At 40.5% G+C, this 22219-nt stretch overlaps 1 protein-coding gene across 1 annotated transcript in view; it reads left to right on the top strand.

Annotated features, from left to right (window-relative positions):
- The first annotated feature begins 263 nt into the window (after positions 1-263).
- Positions 264-22219, top strand: part of LOC134493520 (sarcoplasmic/endoplasmic reticulum calcium ATPase 3) — a 60517-nt gene continuing 38561 nt past the window's right edge. Inside the window, exons 1-6 of the mRNA XM_063298131.1 lie at positions 264-342; positions 4492-4596; positions 6124-6262; positions 8197-8277; positions 8822-8907; positions 10733-11197. Coding sequence (XP_063154201.1) covers positions 4558-4596; positions 6124-6262; positions 8197-8277; positions 8822-8907; positions 10733-11197 — 810 coding nt within the window. The 5' untranslated portion in view covers positions 264-342; positions 4492-4557. The remainder of the gene's footprint in view (positions 343-4491; positions 4597-6123; positions 6263-8196; positions 8278-8821; positions 8908-10732; positions 11198-22219) is intronic.

The raw sequence follows: 22219 nt of genomic DNA, 5'->3' as shown, positions 1-22219 counted from the left end.
TATAGATATAGATATAGATATAGATATAATAAATACCAGCCAAGAGCAATCCCTTGTTTTTGAAGATCAGGCAAAAGTCCCCTATAGTCAGTGAGATGTATTCCCTAATAAGTGTACATTAGCTTGCAATTTTTTTCCTCTGACAGAAGAAATTACAACTATAGTCTTTTATGCATCCTGCCTTTTAAATACATATGTAAGGGGTATTTCTGGGGATGATTTTTATTATTCTAACAGGAGCTTTAAATTAACTTTGTAGGGAAATCACTTCTGGAGCTGATATTGGAACAGTTCGAAGATCTCCTAGTACGCATCCTTCTCTTGGCTGCTTTTGTTTCCTTTGTAAGTATGTTTAGCTCAGTCGGGATGTTGAATAAATAATTTTGCAGATTAATAATTTTCCCCATGAAGGGGGAAAAGAGGATCCACAGCAAAATAAGTTCTGCAGTAAGAGAATCTGCATTCTGAAGTTTTTATTTATGCGTATTTAAGAGGATTTTCCTCACTCAGGCATTTTTATGATTTAAATCTGAGTCTGTTAACAAGTCCTGGGAGGGTCAAAGAGCTGAAACCCTTTGAAGCCTGGTATTTTTATTCTGTAGACCTCTTGCTTTGCGAGGCATTGCTCACCTTTCACATGTGTCTATGCATAAGGGCTAGAAATTTTAAAAAATTAACAAGTGAAGCTTTTCAAATGATTACCTAGTAACCAAATTTTCAGCTCATAGAACACAAATACAGATGTTGATGCTGACCCAGTTCAGTCCTATCCAGAAAATGAGTTGCTAATCTTACAGAAAAAGCTTGATTTTTCTAGTTGGTTTTTCAAAGAAAGTTGGGCAGCTTGTCATTAGGGGTGAAATGTCATAGCAGCACAGAAAACTGCCATATATCAAGCCAGTTCAGTGGACCTCTAGCTCAGCCATGTTTGTACAGATTGGTGTGGTTCTATGTCTGGGGTGAGTGGAAGCTTTTATCCCTTCCTTTCGGTCAGAAGTTCTTAACCTTGGGCCCACAGATCTCTTGGGGGCCTATGGATAGATTTCGGGGTGTCTCTGAACTTGGATGCGAAAAAAAAATCACAGTTCTATTTTCACATCCAACTGAAATCTAGCTTCTTGTTCTATAATGTATATAGGCAAAGTAATGTATGGCTTCTAGACTCCAAAAATGTTCTTCAATTCGATAAATCTCTCTCAATTACTATACTTTAAAAAGGGTATTATCTTATTGATTTAATGGATTAATAAAGAAGCACATATATTACTTATGTATGTGTTATTTTTTAATAATTGAATAACCAGTAATTTGAGTATAATTGGTTTCCTTTATAATACAATCTATATGAATTTTCTTTTATGCATTTTGAATTTAAATACATTTTTCTTAGACATGATTGTAGGTTTTGCCAGGCTCTTGAAGGGGTCCATGATACAAAAAGTTCGAGAACCCTTGTTTTAACTGCAGATGCTGAGAAACTTTGCATGCAAATAACCAAAAACCTTGATTAGATTAATATGCAACATATCCTGAAAATGTACAAGGGCTACAAGATATAGAAGTATGTGCCTCCAGATTTTTGTTATAACATTTCATACAGGTAGTCCTCGTTTAATGACCATTTGTTTAGTGATGGTTTGGACGTACAATGGTGCTGAAAAAGCTGACTTATGACTGGTCTTCACATTTACGACCATCACAGCTCTTAAGAGCTCTTAAGAGAAATAGTATATCAATAAAGGTGCTAATGATGGACAGTCAAGGGAAGAAGGATTAAAGGTTCAACTGCCAATATAATATCTTAATGTCAGCCTGTGCCATAGTGTACTGTTGTGGCCATCCTGTCTCATGAAGACAATTTAGTAGTGTCCTTTTGCTGATCCACCATCTCTAGTCCAGCAAGGGTATACAGAGAAGCAGATAGGCATGCCACAACCAAGTATGTACTTTCAGAGAAGGGCCCTTTTTCAACTACATATATCCTGGAAATACTCATTTTCCTCTGTTTTCCCCCCTCCCGTTCTGCCGGATTATAACAATTTGAATAAGAAATCATGTATATCCTGCTGGGTTTCTGTTCTCTCTCCTCAATTTTATTTTATTAACGTCTAGGGCTTAATCCGATAGAAACTGAAAGCCCGCAAAGTGGATCTAGATGAGTGGGGATTCAGCGGTGCCTGTTCAATTCAGTCTGTTCCATTTCCAAATGTAGCATTAACTCAAGAGGGACCGTCTCCTTTGCCATCAGGAGAATGAAAATTAAACTCTGCAGCTGGCTAGCTGAGGAATATGGCCAGGAATGTTCAGCTGAAAGAGGAGAGGGTTAAAAAAATCCACAAACAATATTAGAGTCTTGAGGAAGCATCTATTTAGTAACTGCTGCTTTGAAGTATTTCTTTTGGTATCAGGTGTGTAGCTACAGGAGATTCCAGTCACTTCCCTCCACCTGAGAAAATTATTTGCTGGAAGAATTTGGTCTGCTTTTACCACCCACCACTTAGCTAAGCCATTTTTAAAAAGCCCCAATTTTCAGATTACATTTTCCAAGCTTTTTCTGCATGGTCAATGGAGGCTGCGGCATGTGGTAGGCTACATCTGGGCAGCCAATGGCCCTCTGGGCATTATTGAACTACATCTCCCAGCATGCCCCACCATTGACTCTACTGGTTGGGACTGCAGGAAGCCACAGCAAGAACCACTGCCTGCTGTAGACCATGGGATGGTGACTGAATGGAAGAACATTATTTTATTTTTATTTTTTCATCATCATCATCATCATCATCATCTTCATGTTTATTACAGCACTAAGGCCAGGCACAATAAAACTATACAATAGTAACCATCTTACATTAATACATATATATATATATAAACAAAAGCAATTAATGTACTACAATCCAAAATTAATTAAGAATGAAAATACTAAAATGAATTGAAATAAAATACTATGTTAAGAAATTCAAAATCTAAGTGATGGTGCGGCATATTGTGCAGATGGTAGTACAAAACTGGGCAACCTGGGAGGATATTTTGGGTCCTTGTCCGAAAGAAGTAACATTAGATAGGAGTCACTCTCCCCTGCCTGGTATATAAGGATCTGTCTAGAGTCCTTATATAGGGAACAATATAACAACATATGGCTTAGGGTTTCTATTGAGCCGTCACCGCATGGACATAGTCGAAGGTGCATAGGAGTACCCTTAAAATGTCCAAAAAGGACTGCTGAGGGCAGTGCATCCAGCCTGGCTAAAGTGAAAGCTTTACAAAATTTCAAAATTTTTATTTTTTCAATTTTCAATTTGTACAGGTGCTCATCTCACATGTGTGACTCTGGGAGGTTCACAACAATTAAAACGTCAACCAAAACAGCAAAATGCAAATAAAACCAAAATGTACACTGCACCCATATCCACTTTTAACAGGGAGGGGCATTGTCATTCATACTGGCCTCCTCAAAGCGTTTCTTTATTGCCTAGTTCAGCACTTCTCAAGCACCTGAAGGGATGTGATATAGAAGAAGTCCACAAGCTTTCTTTGGCCATGCAGTATGTGAGACTTGAAATTATTAAGAAACAGGAAAGCAGCCTCTGGTAGGACATTAGCAAAAATGTCCAGGTGGTATCAGCAGTTTAATGGAGGAACTACTGTAATTACCAAAGGAAGTTACGGGCCTGTCTTTACTGAATGTCTTCAAACAAAGGTTGGAGAGATGTTTCTCAGAAATACTTTAATCTAGATTCTTATGCTAAGCAAGTATAGCCTCAGTGCCCCTTTCAGATCCAGCTGCTATGTTTCTGTGCTATGAAAAATGTAGGATGAGGCACAGTGGAGCTGCTAGGGAAGGAAAGGGCTGAAAATGTGTTCCAGGAACCAGCTTAAATTAATTTAATTTAGAATCCCAATTTGAGGCATATCCTTGTGCCCCTTCTGACGTTGTTCCTCAGCCCCCTTCCTCCAACTTCTAGGGTGACATTTCAGGGGCTGAAAGTGCCTTCTGAGATTGGGGGAGGAAAGGGGATTGGACACTTTCCTTCTATGAAGTTCTTCAATCTGATTCATGTGAGAATCCAAGATGATAGATTTAAAGTATAAGCTGATCTCTCTCTGGTTCAAAAATAACTAACAAGCAAAATCACACTTTTTTAAAAAAAAAGTAGAACAGCAGGTAAGAATTCTAAAAGTTGCACCTCTTCCATGGGCAACACAAGTCTGTTTTCCCACTGCAGTGCTCCATATGTATGTATGTATATATTCAAGCATCCTCTCCCCATCGTAGGAGGACATGTTCTGTCTTTTCAGACAAGCTTGCTAATGAATAAAAACAATTTCTCCTAAACTACCTCTGAAAGTTACAGTTTTTTGGTCCATTCTTCTTTTGGGTGGAATGAAGCCCTTGGCTATGGCTGCCATTAATCTTGTTTGTTTTTTGAGATGGTTGTTTGAATTCTCCCTTCTCATCTTCCCCCTGCTTCCTCCTCCTTTCCTCTGCAGATTCTAGCCTGGTTTGAAGAAGGTGAAGAAACCACCACAGCCTTTGTGGAGCCTGTTGTGATTATTATGATCCTCATTGCTAATGCGGTGGTAGGAGTGTGGCAGGTATGTTATTGGGCTGGTCATCTGCCTGCTTTGATGTGTCTTCAGGTTGGATGCAGGCTGTAGCCAATGCATGTCAGCTTCATGTGTATTTTAGGAGTTATTTGACATAATTGCAAGTCTGGATCCAGTCTGTGTCAGTTTCACATATATTTTCCAAAAGTATCTGCCAAACAGACGGGAAAAATCTCCTCCCATCCCCACTCCCATTTTCTGTACTTGGAGGTACAGTATTTATAATAGAAGATGATTTTTTTGTAATGATTAAATAAGATTCCTCAATTTTCTCTTATCTTCCCTCTTCATCTCCATCCAGATGGTTCTTCCCTTCTCTTCTCCCCTCCCCTCCCCTCCCCTCCCTGCATGCATAAACATTTTTATTTATTTTTATACCAATTTTCCTTTACATAGTTTGTGTATAATATCTGAGCTGAATGCTGCCATGTACACTTTTGGATGTCGCAATCTTAAAAATAAATGTCGTTCTGCTCTGGATATTAGTTCAATTAGTTTAAGTTAGGGGAGTTTATTTAAAAACAAAGAACATTTTCAGCTCCAGCCTTGCATACTATCACCTCAAATTGATGCAAACATAGGAGAGAATGCAGTTTCAGTTGAACACATGCCAAATTGACATTGGCTAGAAATATATTTTTGGAAGTAAATGAGGTTACAAAAAATAGCTGGGGCAACTTTTTAAAGAAGGAAATTGAGGACAAATTTGTTCCAAATGTAAATATGCTTGCTTTCAGCTAATGTTTCCAAAATAGTCATTTAAAAGAAATTAAAGAATAATCAGAACAATCCAGTATGAAACAATAAACCAAAACAGGAGGAACCTGGTTCAACAACCTAACAGAACAAGTGCACATTTTCTATCTGTAGAACAGCATCACAATACGAGTCCATAGGGTTGCAAAGCAAGATACTGCAACGTTCCTGGGCAGTCACCAAAAAGGCCCTGCATGTGGCAGATGCCATCTGTATCTGGATGGGGCAGATCTTTTATTTGGGGTAAATCTCAACTGGAAAAAGGTTCTGTCATGGTTCCTGTTCCAATGTTCCTGAAACATCGTAACCAGTTCCCATGCCATGCTGGTGTTGACAGGTGTTGTTGCACAGGAGGGGGCTGCTACTGCTCCTTGGTGCCAGGCAGTGAGCTGGATGATGCGAGTACAGAGGAATGCATGTTTGGGTTATCTTGACTGGTCAAGGACGTTACCCAGAGACTGGCAGTAACCATTAGGAACACCTGCAGGGGGATGGGATTGTACTGACTTTGTGGGGATGGGTTTGAGATTGCTTCTGAATTAATTGGGAGAAATCCAGGGCTTTTGGTATTCTCGGCTTTGCCTGTGTTTCTGCACACTATTCATTATTAAATTAGATATCCATAGAATACCTGTGTGAGTCTGATTACTATTTTGAATGGGCAGTCATTACAGGTTCTCCCCAGAGACACCCAGATCATTCAGGGGACTGCTAATTTGGAAAAGCTCCAGTTTTAAAAAGCTGCCCTGTTTTTTGCAGGAGAGGAACGCTGAGAGTGCAATTGAGGCCTTAAAGGAATACGAACCAGAAATGGGGAAAGTGATCAGGGCAGACAGGAACGGAGTGCAGCGGATCCGAGCTAAAGACATAGTCCCAGGAGACATTGTGGAGGTAGCAGGTACAGTCTCAGCCATTGGCTTGCCTTGTGTGTATATGTTGGCCTGTGTTCTTATGTTGTAAGATCCACAAGGAAATATGCCTTCTGCTTATCTGCAGCCCAATGTCAGCAGCTGTAATTTACTTATCCTATAATAAGGTTAATTAGTTATTGGGAATATATTTTTCTCCAAGAAGTTAGTTTACCCATACTAGTCTGTGGCAGCAAACATAACAAATCATCACGTAGCATCTTGAATGGTGCAGTGGCAGAAGCTTTCATCCATGTCATAACACAATAAATTTGTAGTTTTTTTAAAAAGATGCCATAAGGTTTTTTGTTCTAGCTTTTTGGTTGTTTCCAGCGTGGGCATCCACTTTTATTAAAGGAGGATCACTTAAGGTAGTTGGCAAACTGAAACAGGAGCCTTGACAATCAGAAAGGATCATCAAAAGAGCCACTCCCAATACTAAAACTTATAAAAATAGACTGAAAGAATATTTACTAGCGTTGGAGACATTAATGATGAGGATGATTTATTAATATTGTGCTGTTTGTGTGTTTTATAAAGAGATAAAACAGATATTTGATTTAAGGATCTTAGAATCTAAAATAACAGAAAAAGGGGGTGGAGGCAAGAATATGTAATTATTCCATTTACACTTATGCTGCATAAGTACAGTAAGATATAGTATTATTCAGTAAGACAAAGATTAAATATATACAATAATTAACAGCACTTGAACAGGAACTAGTAACTTTTTCAGGCCCAAGTCTGGAAAATAAATAAATAAACCAATAAATAAATTCATTGTACAATTTCATATAATGTCCTGGGCACCCAAATAAAGAGCTGATTTCAGTGAGAATGCATGAGATTTTGACATCATCTTGTGTGATCTCATGAGATTTCAGTATTCTCATTAGAAATCTTCGTAAGATTTCAGTAATTTTTATTTTTATTCTGGAGAGACGAAGTTTGTAGACACCTGGGTTAAAATAAAATAAAAGCAAAACATGATTTGAATTCGAAGTGAGCTAAAATTTAAGAAGATCTTTTTTTTTCTGCAAAGAAAATGTCTGCAATCTTTTCTTTCTTACCCCATACTAGGATTTTCTGAGAATAGCGTCCATCAAGCTTATGAGGCCACCATTTCCTCCTTCCGGTGCATAGAGGGAAGACGTAGAATCTTGTGAGGCTGTTAACACAATTGCTGCTGCAGCTACTTGTGGCAACGGTCAAATAAAAAAAAAATCAAAGACCTTAGGAAAAAGAAATACTATATGGCCAATACTCCCCCCACCCTAAGAAACAAAAAATATGTTTTCCCACTTACAAAAATTGGACAGACAGTTTTGAATGGTTATGGTCATAGTTTGTGGTACTATTTTTGACAAAAATATTTAAAAATAACTGCAGAAGCTCTGATCTGGAAAAGAAATGCCATCCCATATGCTCTGCAGGGATAATTTTTTTGAAAAAAAATCAAAATTAAACTTTTCCTCCCCATAAGGTCTTTTCCTTGTGTGGTGCAGAGTGGTAGGCAGCAGTATTGCAACCGAAACTTTCCCCACAACCCAAGTTCGATCCCAGCGGAAGCTGGATTCTCAGGTAGCCGGCTCAGGTTGACTCAGCCTTCCATCCTTCCGAGGTCGGTAAAGTGAGCACCCAGCTTGCTGGGGAAGGTGACGACTGGGGAAGGCAATGGCAAACCACCCCAGCCTATAGTCTGAGAAAAGGAACAGGAGATAACTTACAAAGGAGTTGTAAACAGGTGCTACAGTCACATCTCTGCATTCTCTGAAGCATCTTTTTGAAATCAAATTCAAAGCACTGAAGATCCCTATTAAATGTTGCTTTGTAAATCTCTCATCATTTTGCAAATGACTGAAGCTGGATTTCAGACACACATCTTTTTAATTTCAAACTGTCTCATTGCCCTTCCATCTTTTAGTTGGTGACAAAGTGCCAGCTGACATCCGGATCATCGAGATCAAATCCACAACACTGAGGGTAGACCAGTCCATTCTTACAGGTAGGCATTCTATTCTACAGGAGGGAAAGTATTTGTGAACACATATGTAGACTTCAACTCCCAGAATTCCCCAGCCAGCATTCCCTATGCTGGCTGGGGAATTCTGGGAGTTGAAGTTCACACATCTTGAAGTTGCTAAGGTTGAGAAACACTGCTATAATGAAAGCAGTAAAATCCTGTAGTCCCCTTTAACAATGTCATCATTATTTGCATAGCAGGTATTTCCACAGGTTGAAGTTAGACAGGCATTCTTGTGGCCTCCAGATGGCATACTTGTTAGTGCAGATGGGATTTGTGGTCCAAAGCATCTGCTGAACACTAGATTCCTTATACCTGGGCTAGTAATCAGTAGAAATGAGAGAATGTAGATATCTGTCCTTTCTGCATTTCCTTGTCTTGCCCTCTCTCTTACCTCAGGGTCACTTCCTTGGTTGTATGTGTGATTTGTAACTCAGGTTTATTCCAAACCTAAAACGTCTTGTTGAACAATTCATGCTTGTCATGTGCAGGAAAAATGAATTTTTCACCCCTCTTTTTTCTGCAGGTGAATCTGTCTCCGTTACTAAACATACCGATCCAATTCCAGACCCGAGGGCTGTTAACCAAGATAAAAAGAACATGCTTTTTTCTGTAAGTGTCCTCAGCTCACCTTGTAAGCATGCCCAGCTTCTGGGGTGAAGCTTCCTGATCCACATGTCTCTGGAGAATCACTGTGTACGACTGACAAATGGTAGAAACCTAAATAGATTGTACTATCTTAGGCTATAAATAGGATTTGCTGTTTTTGAATGCGACCCAATAAAAAAGCAACACAGCCAGAAATAATTTCTATCTGATGTGCTACATATTGTTTATTGGATGTTTGCTATGGAGAAACGTTAAACAATATCTCCCTCTCTCTTCCCTGCAACTGCCATCTAGTTTGTTGCAAATTCTTTGCACTGTCCCTTCTCATTCGACTACCGTATATGAAGGCAAGCCAATCTCTTTAATGCCGAGAATTGCATTGCCTTGGAGGTAATCTATTGGAGGGTGGGCATAATTGAAGCCAGCAGTGGGTGATGTCACAGACAAAGAAGAACTTAGATGGAATTTTGATAAGTAACATGTAGACCAGTGTTTCTCAACCTTAGCAACATACTGGCTGAGGAATTCTGGGAGTTGGAGTCCACACATCTTAGAGTTGCCAAGGTTGAGAAATACTGACATTGACAAATAAATGTGGTTGGGAGGGAGGAGACCCCTTTTCTCTCTGATGCTTGCCTTAATTTTCTCCTTCTTTTATGATCTTCCTCTCAAGCAGCCAGCTGCATAGAAGGTCTGAACTGATCTCCTGCAGATAGATTTTGAAATTAATCTAAGAGTCACCTATAGCCCTATGGTCACCACTCTGATAGTCTGATCTTTCTGGTTGCATACCTTTTGATCATTGTTGGGTTGTATCAGAGGGCCCAACCTGGACCCAAGAGCCACCTGTAACTTCTGAAGAGTTGAATTATGAGGGCCAGTTCAGGTAGTCCTCGCTTAACAACCATTTGTTTAGTGACAGTCCAGACTTACAACTGTGCTGAAAAAACCAACTTATGACTGGTCCTCACACTTAACAACAGTCACAGCAGCCCTGGGCGCTTGGCAACCAGTTCACATTTATGACTGTCGCATAATGGTGACGTGATACCATTTTCGACTTTCCCAGCCAGCTTCTGGCAAGCAAAATCAATGGGGAACCGCATGATCTACTTAACAACCACGTGGTTCACTTAACACTTGCAGTGATTTGCTTAATGACCACCTCAAAAAGGTTGTAAAATTGGGACAGATTCACTTAATGACCGCTTAGCAGTTGAAATTCTGATCCCAATTGTGGTCGTTAAGTGAGGACTACCTGTATCAGAGCTCATCTGAACTTGGGGGGCTCTCCTGAATGGGAAAATGGGAGAAAATGTAAACAAGCATCTGTCATCAGTGGATAATATGAAGCCTTGAAAGAAGAGGAAATTCAAGACTTCTTCTGAGAGCAGCCCTGCAAGGGAACACAGTTTGAGAGCAGAGTGGGTATAAATCTGGACTCTCTTTCTTGCTCATTTGGAAACTGTCAGCTGTCTTTTAAGGATCCCATTTCTTGCAATACTGTATAGACAAGATGTAGTTTTTAGTCATGTTCATCCATGTTTCCGTGAGAGCCCAATCCTCAGAGACCTCTAAATGTTGTTACCAAATTCTAAGAACTTTTACATAACTGGAGAGTGATCATGTGAACTATGCTTAATTTGGATTAAATATACATGAAAATGAAAAATCAAGTTTAGCTGTTTTCTTGGCCCCACATACTCATCTACTTCTTTGTGTGAAACCCAGGAAAGCTGCTCTCAGGCCATGTGCAGCCCTTGGTCTGTCAGAAGTTGAGCAACCTTAGCAAGAGAACCTCATCTAACATGTCCTTTCTCCTCCCAAGGGCACCAACATTGCTGCTGGCAAAGCTGTGGGTGTTGTCATTGCCACTGGAGTGTACACAGAGATTGGGAAAATCAGGAACCAGATGGTGGCCACGGAGCCTGAGAAGACCCCACTGCAACAAAAGCTGGATGAGTTCAGCCAGCAGCTTTCTAAAGTCATCTCCCTCGTCTGCATTGCAGTCTGGGTCATCAACATCAGCCACTTCAGTGACCCTGTGCATGGCGGCTCCTGGTTTCGTGGTGCCATCTACTATTTCAAGATCGCTGTGGCTTTGGCAGTGGCTGCCATCCCTGAAGGACTTCCTGCAGTTATCACCACTTGCCTGGCATTGGGCACCCGCCGGATGGCCAAAAAGAATGCCATTGTCAGGAGCCTCCCCTCTGTGGAAACCCTGGGATGCACTTCAGTTATTTGCTCCGACAAGACAGGCACCTTGACAACCAACCAGATGTCCGTCTGCAGGGTGAGTCTTGAGCGTTGAGTTGTGTGGGATACTTGACCTCAGCTCCAAATTAATGTCTGCATTCTCAGTTTTTTGTGATGCTGCTAGCTTGGTTAATGAGCTTGATTATTTGAAGTGCTGCTTTTACTTGCTCTGCGTTTGCTAGTGTGCTTTGCCAGCAAAACCAAGTGGTTGGAGCAGCCAAGTATGTTTTCTACTGTGACATTTCTCAGCATCCTCATTTATAACACAGATGTAAAAACGGAGGCAGCATAGCCCTTATGGATAGAGCTGTACCACCAGGACAGTGCCTGAATGATTGGGGACAGAGGGAGACAAGCCCCATGCCCACAGTGTCATAGAATTGGAAGGGGGCACATAGGCCGTTGGGTCCAACCTCCTGCTCAGGGCAGGAATTCAAATCTTTTCCATCCAGGAGAAAACAGGACATGATAAATAGATTTATCTGAAAACTCCTTTGTTCCACTATTGATCCCAAACTGCTCCTGGAACAGCTTATGATTCAGTATCAAACAATATACCCCCTGTTCTTGGCCTTACGCACAAAAGGAAAAAAGGGATGGGGAAGGAAAAAAAGGAAAGGCTTCTCAGGCACCAGATTTTAAAACTTCAGAGTTCTTATAAGAACCAGCTGAGATGGAAACTGTTCAAGAGGACGAAGAGTCAAAAGAAGCTACAAGATTTAGGAGGTAATAATTCAAGCAAAGAGTAATTTTAGGTCCATAAGTCTATCTGGAAGCAGCTTTTCAGTGATTTAGATAATCATTTTTGCCATGTAATGGAGAATCTACTTGGATTCATTAAACATATGTGTTTATGCAACTGCTTTTCTCTCTTTCCTTCCAAGCTGGCCTGGGATTTTAAATCAAAATGCTGAATATATACCTGCCATCTAAAAGGGCTCAACATCTAAAATGTTGTGGCTTGAGCTTTGTACAAAATATGACCAAATGAATAGTTTGTACAGTGTGCAGGTCTACAAACTAATTGAGTGTTTTGGTGTTAAGTTCCATATTCCCCAACTTGAATGTTTCTGGTCTCAGAGCACATAGTTCAGGCTGCAATCCATAACTCTGAAATCTGTCCAACAAAGAAAGAACCTTGGCATATGCTTTGCAAGAGGAGAATGAAATTGCAGATCTTAAAGCAACTGATAAAGCTGTTCAGGTCACCTGTATGTTCCTGGTAGCAAATGTGTGAAAAAGGAAATGCCTACACATTACGTACTCGGACAAGCAACCCCCCCAAATTCTTCCCACTTCAAGGTCTCTGGGTCTGTCGAGGTTCACTGAAGGGCAAATTGTATGCACAGAGACACTTCCTATTTGTATTTGGTGCCCACCCATTATCCTAGAAATCCACCTCACGCAATGTTAGATAAATACATGTTTTGCACCACTTACTAAATTAGGATTTGTGTAACCATGGTTTTGTGAATCATGGATTCTCATCTGGTTTGCAGATCTCCAAGTCCAAATAGAACAAAGTATATTATGGTGTAGCACAATGTGTAACCCAGCCCATTTATCCATCACTGTTTACTCCAGCTAGCAACAGCTCTCAATAATTAATTGCAAAAACATCAGAGGCTTCTGTTTTTGTAACTCCAAGAGGAAAGGTAGGACAGCCAACAGGACAGTAGCTATGCAGATTCTGAGAAGGCTAGCTTCCATTTTGGCCTAATCCTCCAGAAAGTCATGAACCACCTGATGTGGTTGCAAGAAGTTTGCACACAAACAAAATAGCATGTTGGAGTTCCCTTTTAAAGCACACCTTGGTCACCATTTTTCTTGTTTTGTTTTTGTTCCAGCTGGCAAATGCAGTATTTGCATGATGCTTTTCTTTGGCATCAGGAGGCAAATTAATGCTTGGACTTGGGGGATGGGGGTGGCTCTTCACTGTTTCCTTAGCAATGCAGCCTCGTGAATGGCCTGCAGTAATTTTGTGCAACCAGTGTGGGGGAGGCAGCAGGCCGTTAGATGATGAGCTGATGGGGTCATACCCAGCAATGGAAGCATCACTTACTAATCTGGTGGTGGGAGGAACAGCTCATCTCTCGAGGAACCTGTTTTTAGCACTTGCATACTGGGGTGGCATATTCTTGGTTCTAGTACGACTGGAAGGCAGCAAATCGGTGCCTTGCCTCCCAAAAAATCACAGCGATGGGTGTCAGATGCTGCATGTTTAAAAAACCAAAATCAAAAACATTTGCACCCAGTTTATTTGCTTGTTTCTTATTTACTACATTTACAGAATGCAAGTCCTTTGGACGATAAATAAAGCAGAGCTTTCAGAAGCAATATACAACAGTAAAAGCATAACTGGATCATTTTAGAGTATAGGATCAAAGCAACGAATGTGGCTGACAGCTAGAGAAGAAAACGGGCACACATGACTTTTTACAAATGCCCCACTTTCAGTTTTACTGTACTCAGAGCAGCCACGTTACATTGTCACTGAAAAGAGGAAATCCCACAAATGTTTCTTCCTTCCAAGGTAGTCAAAATACAGTACCAGTACATTAATTGCTAATAAGTATATTACGGCGTAATATAGTAGTTATAACGGTTCAGTTTTCAGGACTCTGATAGTTGCCAAACACAGCGCTTCCCCCTTCCTAACCACAGACCCCCACTTGGGAAAAAGGCAGCCTGAAAATAGGTTTATGATCAAATAAGTTCTGGATTCTGCGAACATTACACTTTAAACATTTTGGACTTTATTTAAAATTAATAGCCCTACTAGACCATGGAGCTCACTGGGAGATGCTAGGCCAGTCACAATCGTTCAATCCAAACTTTTCTCAGGGGCACTTTGGAGGGATAAAATGAGTAAGACCCTCCTATAAGCCACCCTGAGCTTTCAAGAAGAAAGAGCTACAACATTTACTTGATCTATTGATGCAGATAGTTGCTTCACCTGGGGGAGAACAAGTCTGTGATGTGATATTTTTGGTCTAGTCGAGTAATTGCATATGGTGCGTTGTGGTGGGAGTATGTGGGTGGGCTGGTTATGGTGGATGTGGCATGTAACTTTGTTTTCAGGGAGGGGTCAAGGTAGCATAACTCTGATTGTGACAGACCAAGGGAGACATGGTGGGGGTTGCTGGAGGAGTTGCAGGGGAAGGGAGATCAACAGCTTAATATTGATCTCTGTTTCTAGCCTACTGACTCAATCCTGGGTCCTTGTGGTTGAATTGCTGGTGAACTTCAGCTCAAGTTGCTGTTGGTATCCACCAGATCCATTTTGATTCATGACTTGGTTGTGGATGAGTAGATGTACATGGTGTATGGTGGGTAAAGACAGGATATCACTCTCTCAGAGATCTGCTCTTCTGGTTTTCAAATCCTGCAACAACCATGAGCTTGAGGCCATAGGGTGGCATTGATCTTATGGGACAACTTATTGATGATCAGGAGCCCTGCTCTTGATTTGGCAAGATATTAGTCCCTACATGTTAAGTCAGGCTATAGAGGCAAAGGTAAACTGGGTAACCTTCTGACATATGACTGACCTGCTGTCCAACTGGATCCCTCACTGGACTTCTTGATCTAGTTTCTGGGCTGGTTTGAAGTTGTCTCACTTTGTGATGTTGGATAACGTCAGTCTCCATGCCCTCAGTTGAACTTCTTGATTGAATGTTCACCAACAGTATTTTTTTGATACTGTATAAATGGTGATGGGTATTTATTTGGTATTTATTTCTTTGAATACTAGGAAAAATTCTAAATACCATTGGTCTGAACAGCCAGGCAGCCTATTTAATAAGGGTTGAATTAGCTGGGGGTGTAATTCCTTGTAAAATCTGTTCCTCGGGAAGACGTGTTCTAGGGTTTCATTTCATCAGAAGCAATGGGGTATCTGTATCTACCATCCATGATTGCAGAGGGAAAGGCATTGAAGATGCTCTAGAGAAGGCCCGGCCATATTTGGGACAGGATAACTTGTATAGGTATTGTGTGGGTTCCAGTTTCCTTCTTTCGTTATAAAGTTGGTATAGCCTTGGGGCAGCTGCAAGGTTATTCTGGAGTTTCATATCTTCCAGGCTTTGTTTGATAGCCTCCTTTTCTTTATCCAATCTCATGGTTAAAAGGAAATCAGGAGACATTCCCAAATGGAGCAGCTTGTGGGCTACGGTTCTGAGCCATTTGGACTGGAAGATGTTCTATGCTAAAAAGAGCAGTAGCCCTGTAGAAGATAGATTAATTTTGAGCCAGTAAGAGGTCATTAATTGCCAAGCTCTATGCTAAGTAGTCCAGCCTCCAGTCTAAGTAAAGCATTAGGGACTTATCTTGGCATAGAAAACATGGTTCTAAAAGTGTGACTGAATTATTTCATATAAATGAAAGTTTATATAGGGCTGCAGTTGTACATACTTCACTTTTCCACTGTATCTGTGGAAAATGTACCATTTTTATTAGATTGCATTCATAAAGTGCTACTTCTTTATTGCAAGCAAATTTTATGGAGTCATTTGATTAATCACATGCATTTTGATTAATAAGCAAACCAGTAGTTCTTTAATTGAGTGCTAATTAACTAAAGACCCTGACACCTTGGAGAAGAACCAGTACAGTGTTCAGAGTCTAGGCCAAAACTAAGAATAACTGACTTGCTAAAATAGTTGATGGTTGGATTTTAGAGAGTCAAATAATGACTCCCTTAGCTAAATATTTATTATTCCAGACACTAAACAATCCTAGGATGAAGAAAAAAATTAATGTTTAACCTTCAGGAGTTCCCTTGTTAAACAGAGGCAAAAGTTTAATGGGCAGGAATATAGTTGTTGTTCATAAATTTGCAGACATGTTAAGAAGGTTAAATATTTGCCTGGGTGTTATGGAACAGCCCTTTCTCCAAGGGAGATTATATTTATTGCTAAACATGTTAGCTTCTGCCCTGCCTTCAGCACTATATAACCTGAGGCACTCCTGAAAAAAAGTTTAGTTCAATCCTGCTCTAGCCAAGGTGCAATAGCTGCCAGGCAGGGATAGACAACCAATGGCCCTGTAGACATTTATTTATTCAATGACTAGACCAGTGTTTCTCAAAGTGTAGTCTGAGGACCTCTGGGGGGGTCCCCCATGATCTTCTCAGGGGTCCACAAAATCAAAATTATTTGCCAGCATATGTTGAAAAACAATACAATATTAAAATCCCATCAAGCAATTGTGAGAAGTGGATGTGTCAGCCTTACAAGGTGGACCAGACAGGAAACACAACCAAATGAGCTAATTCTACTTTATTGTCAAGCTACATTAACAGAATCTTGCAAGTCTGAGAGTACAATTCTCCCCCTGTCTCCTTTATACCCCAAGAAATTAGGAAGGGTCTCTTCTGAGCCCCTTACCCTGCACACTGTCCAGCTGCGGGCTATGCTGTCTCTTATCTGACCATTCCCTAGGCAGCATCTCATTGCCTAGTCTCCCAAGGTCATTCCCACATACCATTACAGGAAGTGTCAGCGAATACATCAATTTTAATTTTCAATACGGTAAAATATAGATAAATATAACCCATACAAACAAATGCTTTTTTGGGGTCCTCTATAATTTTTAAAAGTGGGAAGAGGTCCTTAGAGAAAAAAATATAAGAAACACTGGTTTGGCCCATTCTAGGACTTTCAGCTCAGCAACATTTGGAGGCCACACATTTCTCATTGCTGCTGTAAGGCAATGAATGACGATAAGAGCCTGGAAATCTTAGAATCAACCCAGTTCCCCACATTGCGTGGATCACCTTGGCCGCAGCAAGACCAGTCATACCAGTGTTTCCAAAGTCATCACTCCCAGTGATACTCAAAGACACTGAAGGCAGAGATGGTTCAGGAAACCCTAAAGAGCAACTGTCCAGGATTTTGACATCAAATGCCATCCTCTACACTCATGATGGCAGCAGATTTTGCTTGAAATATTATTTCCCACAACAGGCTTTAAAAACAAGAGTATTCCAGAGGGGCTGCTAGTTGACCTCAGAAGCAATGGCCAAATAGAGGAAGTGGCCACAGTGGGTGGCCAGGCTGCCAGTGGATGTGGATGAAGACAGAATTGCCTGGTTCACAATGAAGGTGATCTGGCCACTAAGGTTTCTTACACTTCAGTTTTCCAACCAACTCTCCATCCCGCTAAACAGGGATAACTCTGCTCTGATGTATCTGCTCTATCTGACACTCTTTTAAGAAATCTAAGAGATTTTTAATGTTAAAAACAAATGAGCAAAAGCATAATTGTCCAACGATCTATTGTCAGTGATACAAAATTCAGTCTTGCCAAGCAAGGTGAAATGGCAGGCAGTGCAATGATATAATTTAATGTTCAAGCATGTGCATTTAGAGCAGGTGTGGCAACTTGTGGTCCCCGCCTTGTATGTGATGCAAGATAGATTATTATTATTTTTAGTTAAATTTGTATGCTGCCTGAGTCTGGGCAGCTCACAAGTAGATTTGACGTGTATGTAGCATATGCATCAAAAGTTGCACATCAGCCATTATTCTTGTAAGGATTAATATCAGCACTTTACACAGACCCTAGAAATGAATCAGTCACTAAAATAAGGGATGTAAAACTAGAACGTATGTGTCTATCTTGACATCTCCATTTTCAGTCTATTGTTTTGAAACTATACTTAAAGACGTGTACGTATTTTATCAGAAGCAAGTCCCACTGAGCTTCAGTCACTCTTCCAGCTGTGCACAGAGGGATTGTATTGTAAGTGTTTCAGTGCTTCATATTTGTATCCACAACTCACATACCTGTTCTCCCAACAGAAACTCAGAAGTATAATGAAGATCCCGGCGTGATAATATAATGGTGTGTTGAATAATGGTGTGTTGTTATTGTGGTTTGTGGTTTTGATGATTTTAAGCTTTAAATTACACACACTCAATAAAAGTTGGATGTGACCTGGACATTTTTTGCCAGGTGATGAAACTTGTAGGTATTGAATAATCTCATTTCTGGCAGTCACTGAGTAAAAGCAAAGACCTATCGAGAACATTTAGGTAAAGCCCCATTTTATTTTTCAGGAAATCCTAAGTGCTTTTGGTTTCTTGGATTTTGCTGGAAGTTCTGATTTATCAAGCTGAGCTTTGCTGTCTTAAAGATTAAATTGTCTCAAGTCATTAAAAATATTCAGGTTGATAGATTCTGACCTGAATTAGTCCCTGCATTTGTGAATTCTCTTTGTCAGAAATATTGGCTCAAAGAGGCAGAAAATCATTACAATATCAAAAAAAATAAAATATAAATCCATCTCCCCTGATAGTTTAATTACATCTCCTCCAACTATTTCAAATTACAACTATCAAACCCCCTTGCCATTGGTTGATTGATGGGAGTTGAAGTCTAAAACATTGGGAGAGCTACAGGTAGCTTATGTCCAGAACAGGTAACTTTTTAATGTATTCAGGGAGAAGGGGGAGGGCCAAATTGATGTGTTCAGTGTTGACATGGCCCCATCATTCAAGCAAGTGGTCAGGATTCTCTGCTTTTTTTCCCCCTTAGTTTTGGGTGTATTTGGTGAAAACAGATGGCGTGGTTTCTCAAACACAGGGAGTGGTGGGTCTGTGAATCGGAATAAAAAATACTTGTACTACAGGCTGCCCACCTCTGTATAAAGAAGTATTTAATTGTATATAGTGATTAGATTGGACAACATATGAAGACAAGGATCTGACAAACCACTTACTTGAATGTCTTTGTTTTTATTGACACTGGGCATTAGACAGCCAGAGTAATGCTTGGTTAAGACAGAGTTATGCCTAGTGTTTTTCTTCACATCTCTATGCAAAGGGATAGAATCTTAAATGAAAACTGAAGGTTTTGGGAGATGCAGGGGTGTCCATGGGGTGTGGTCAAAAATGTCAAGAGGATGGCCATGACAGTACACATAAAAATAGGTGGAGTTTTGATTGTACCTTTGTCTCTACCTTCTTGACCTTTCTTTTTACCAGACCCTCCAGACATCCATGGAGAGATGTCTTAAAACCTTTGGCTGTGATGCTGTGCCATAGCAGTATATGCAAAGTCCTGGGTATCCCATATAGGTTGACCTTAGAAGTTTTTCTATGCGTGAAACTACACTTTCTTTCTAACAAAAGAATCTATGCCCTTGGATGTAAATAGTTAAAAAGACTATTTAATGGCTGAACTTGTAGGTTGCCTTCCAGGGTGTGCTTTGCCTTTTATCTCAGTTTGATCAATCGGTTTAATTCTTCTTCTTCCCCAGCTTAGTTGCTACATGAATGTGTAGGTTGTGGTCAGCAGCGTGATTCACCCTCCCTCTCCCTCTCCCTCTCTGATTTCATAGGCAGGACTATTTTTATTTAGTGCTGCTTTGTCAAGGAGACAGTCTTAAAGGTGTGTTGAGAAAAACCACATGGTACCACATTCCTAGACATACCACTTTAAAAGGCAAGGGAAGAACTTCATTTTTCAGTTTCTTCCTATCGGAAACTCCTTGTCTCCTGCCTCCGGCAAATGCAAAATGCTTCGTTTACATTTTGTCTATGCAAGATGTTAGAGATGGTCATCTGTCAACTCCCACGTCTCTCAAACAGAGATGGGCATCCTGGGCCCCTAAGTTAAGAGCCCTTTGTATGCTGCCAGTTCAGACCACCAGTTCACGAGCTGCCCTTCCTTGCCAGCCTAGTCCCTTGATCCATCTGACATTTTATATTTCAGAGAGAGAAAACCTCCAGCAACCTGTCAACAACTCTGGGCCCACCCACTACCACTGACAAACTATACCTAAAGGAATGTGATCTTCAGCTAAAACAACAACAGTGCAGGTCACCTTTGTTCTACTGTAGTAGATTTCGTTCCTTTCCTTAAAAATAAACTTTTCAAAACCTGCTTTTCACAGCACGGCCCTCCTTAGGAATTTCACAGAGATGCCTGAAAAAGTCAGATGAATAATTTACCAGGCATGTTTCCTAATTAATGAGCAGAAATAAAAGCAAAAAAAACCCCCTCAAGAAATCTGTATCCACCTATGGGAGGCAGACATGTTTAAGAAGTCATCCAAATCCTTTTGAAATCAGTGGGCATAGCTTTGTGGGAAGAATTCCTAAAATTTAAAGCCCCTGTCAAAAAAGTCCTGTTTCTGTGAATGGTATTGTACAGTGTTTCTCAACTTTGGCAGGTTTAAGATGTGTGGACTTCAACTCCCAGAATTCCCCAGCCAGCATGGCTGGCTGGGGAATTCTGGGAGTTGAAGTCCACACATCTTAAACCTGCCAAAGTTGAGAAACACTGGTGTAGTAGATAGTAAATGGTGAGCTTCAGATCTAAGCCTCTAAAATTGATCTTAAAATTAGAGCAAGATTATAGTTAGAACTGTTGATAATTCATGCCATTTTCCCTAGTATATATTTACTGAAATTAAAGCAGTGCTTGATGTTTGATTTTATGATTTGGAAAGGGCACCAGAAAGCCCCAGTTTCAACCTGAAAGTGAATGCCTGCTTTAAAAATCTTCACATCATTTTGCTGCATAGCAACCTGTTCTCCTGTTGACCAGCTCATACTTCTGAGCCTCTTCTGAAGGCTGAGTTTTGGGCTACATTGCCCCCAGGAGGCTTCCTGCTCCACCTAAGGTTTTATTTGTTTAGGAAAGATGTTTCCATTTTTTTTAATGGAAATTTATCTTAAATTTTAAAATATTGTATTTATAAAATTGGCATCCTGCCCTGCAAAGCAGGTTTTCCAAGGCAGGTTTTCCAAGACAGTCTAAAATCATCAAATAAAACCTAGACGCTTAACATATACACAAAACAACCCAGTCATTGGAATACATAGCACTAAAATTGTGGAGCAGTAAAAGCTAGCATGCTTCCAATATCATCTGTATTTCTAAGAATGCTTCTGGCCCTAAATAGTCCCCAAAGCTATTTTAGGATATCAAAATAATGGACAGCTGTAGTCCAGTGTTTTTTTTTTGGAAGTGTGCACACATGTCTGAAAAAAAATGGAGCAACAGGGCTCATCCTGAGGGAAAAGTGCTAGAATTGTGGTAAATTGATGTTTTGTTACTAGGTACATTCTCTATTATACAGAACCATCATCTCTGGGCTGCAAAAATCTGAATAACCAATAGACGGCAGCCTAGGATCTCTCTTTCCTGCCACCTAGTGGTCATCTGGATACTTGCAGCCCAGACATGGTGGCCCTATCATGATAGCCATTTAGTGAATTGGCAAGATTCCCTCTCCCAGCAGTTGTGTTGTGCAAGTGCAAAGAAAACATTCTCCATTTCCAAATACAGCATCCTCATGAGATCAAAAGGGAATCTGTTGCCATAGATTACATCAGCTTTCTCCCACCTGATGGGTGAGGATATCAGCTCCCACAATCTCTGGCAGCATGGCTGTACTGGCTAAGGATTATGGGGGCTGGAATCCAATATACTTATATGGCACTGTTTGGGGAAAGACTGGGCTAAATTTCTGCTGTTGGAATTGGAACTGGTTGTTGGTTTAGGGCAGTGTTTTTCAACCTTGGCAACTTTAAGAAGTGTGGACTGCAACTCATAGAATTCCCCAGCCAGCAAGCTTTCCATTTTTGCTGGGGAGAATTGGAAAAGGTGTACATTCATAGCCATGTTCCTCTCTGCATTGGCTGTCGCATTCTTAGCCAATATTTCTAGGCATCATTTGTGTTTCTGGCTGTGTGATTGACTTAATCCTCCTCCTCCTAATCTTTTAATCTGTTCTGGAAAGCAGAGTAAGGGAGCCTTTGTGTCTAGCTGCCTCCTGGCGGCCTTTTTGATTAACCAAATTGCTTCTATCTTTCTATTCCAATCCCCACCTAATTAGCAAGGTGTTTACTGTATTTCTTTGAAAGGATGCTGATGCTAAATTTAAGTCAATTCATCCCCAAAAGAAATAATAGTCAGAAAAGAAGTGTAGACACAGACATGAACCTTGGACAGTGCCCAGCTTTCCTACCTCTTTAATCTTTTGCCAATGCCAGCTGAACCCCTCTACCCATGATAAATGGGTACAGGTGGCACATTTATACAAGTG

This window comes from Candoia aspera, chromosome 1 (assembly GCF_035149785.1).
Source record: "Candoia aspera isolate rCanAsp1 chromosome 1, rCanAsp1.hap2, whole genome shotgun sequence".
NCBI classification, from domain to species: Eukaryota; Metazoa; Chordata; class Lepidosauria; order Squamata; family Boidae; genus Candoia; species Candoia aspera.
The sequence above is the reverse complement of the archived record's forward strand: the minus strand, read 5'-3'. Positions and strand labels throughout refer to the sequence as shown.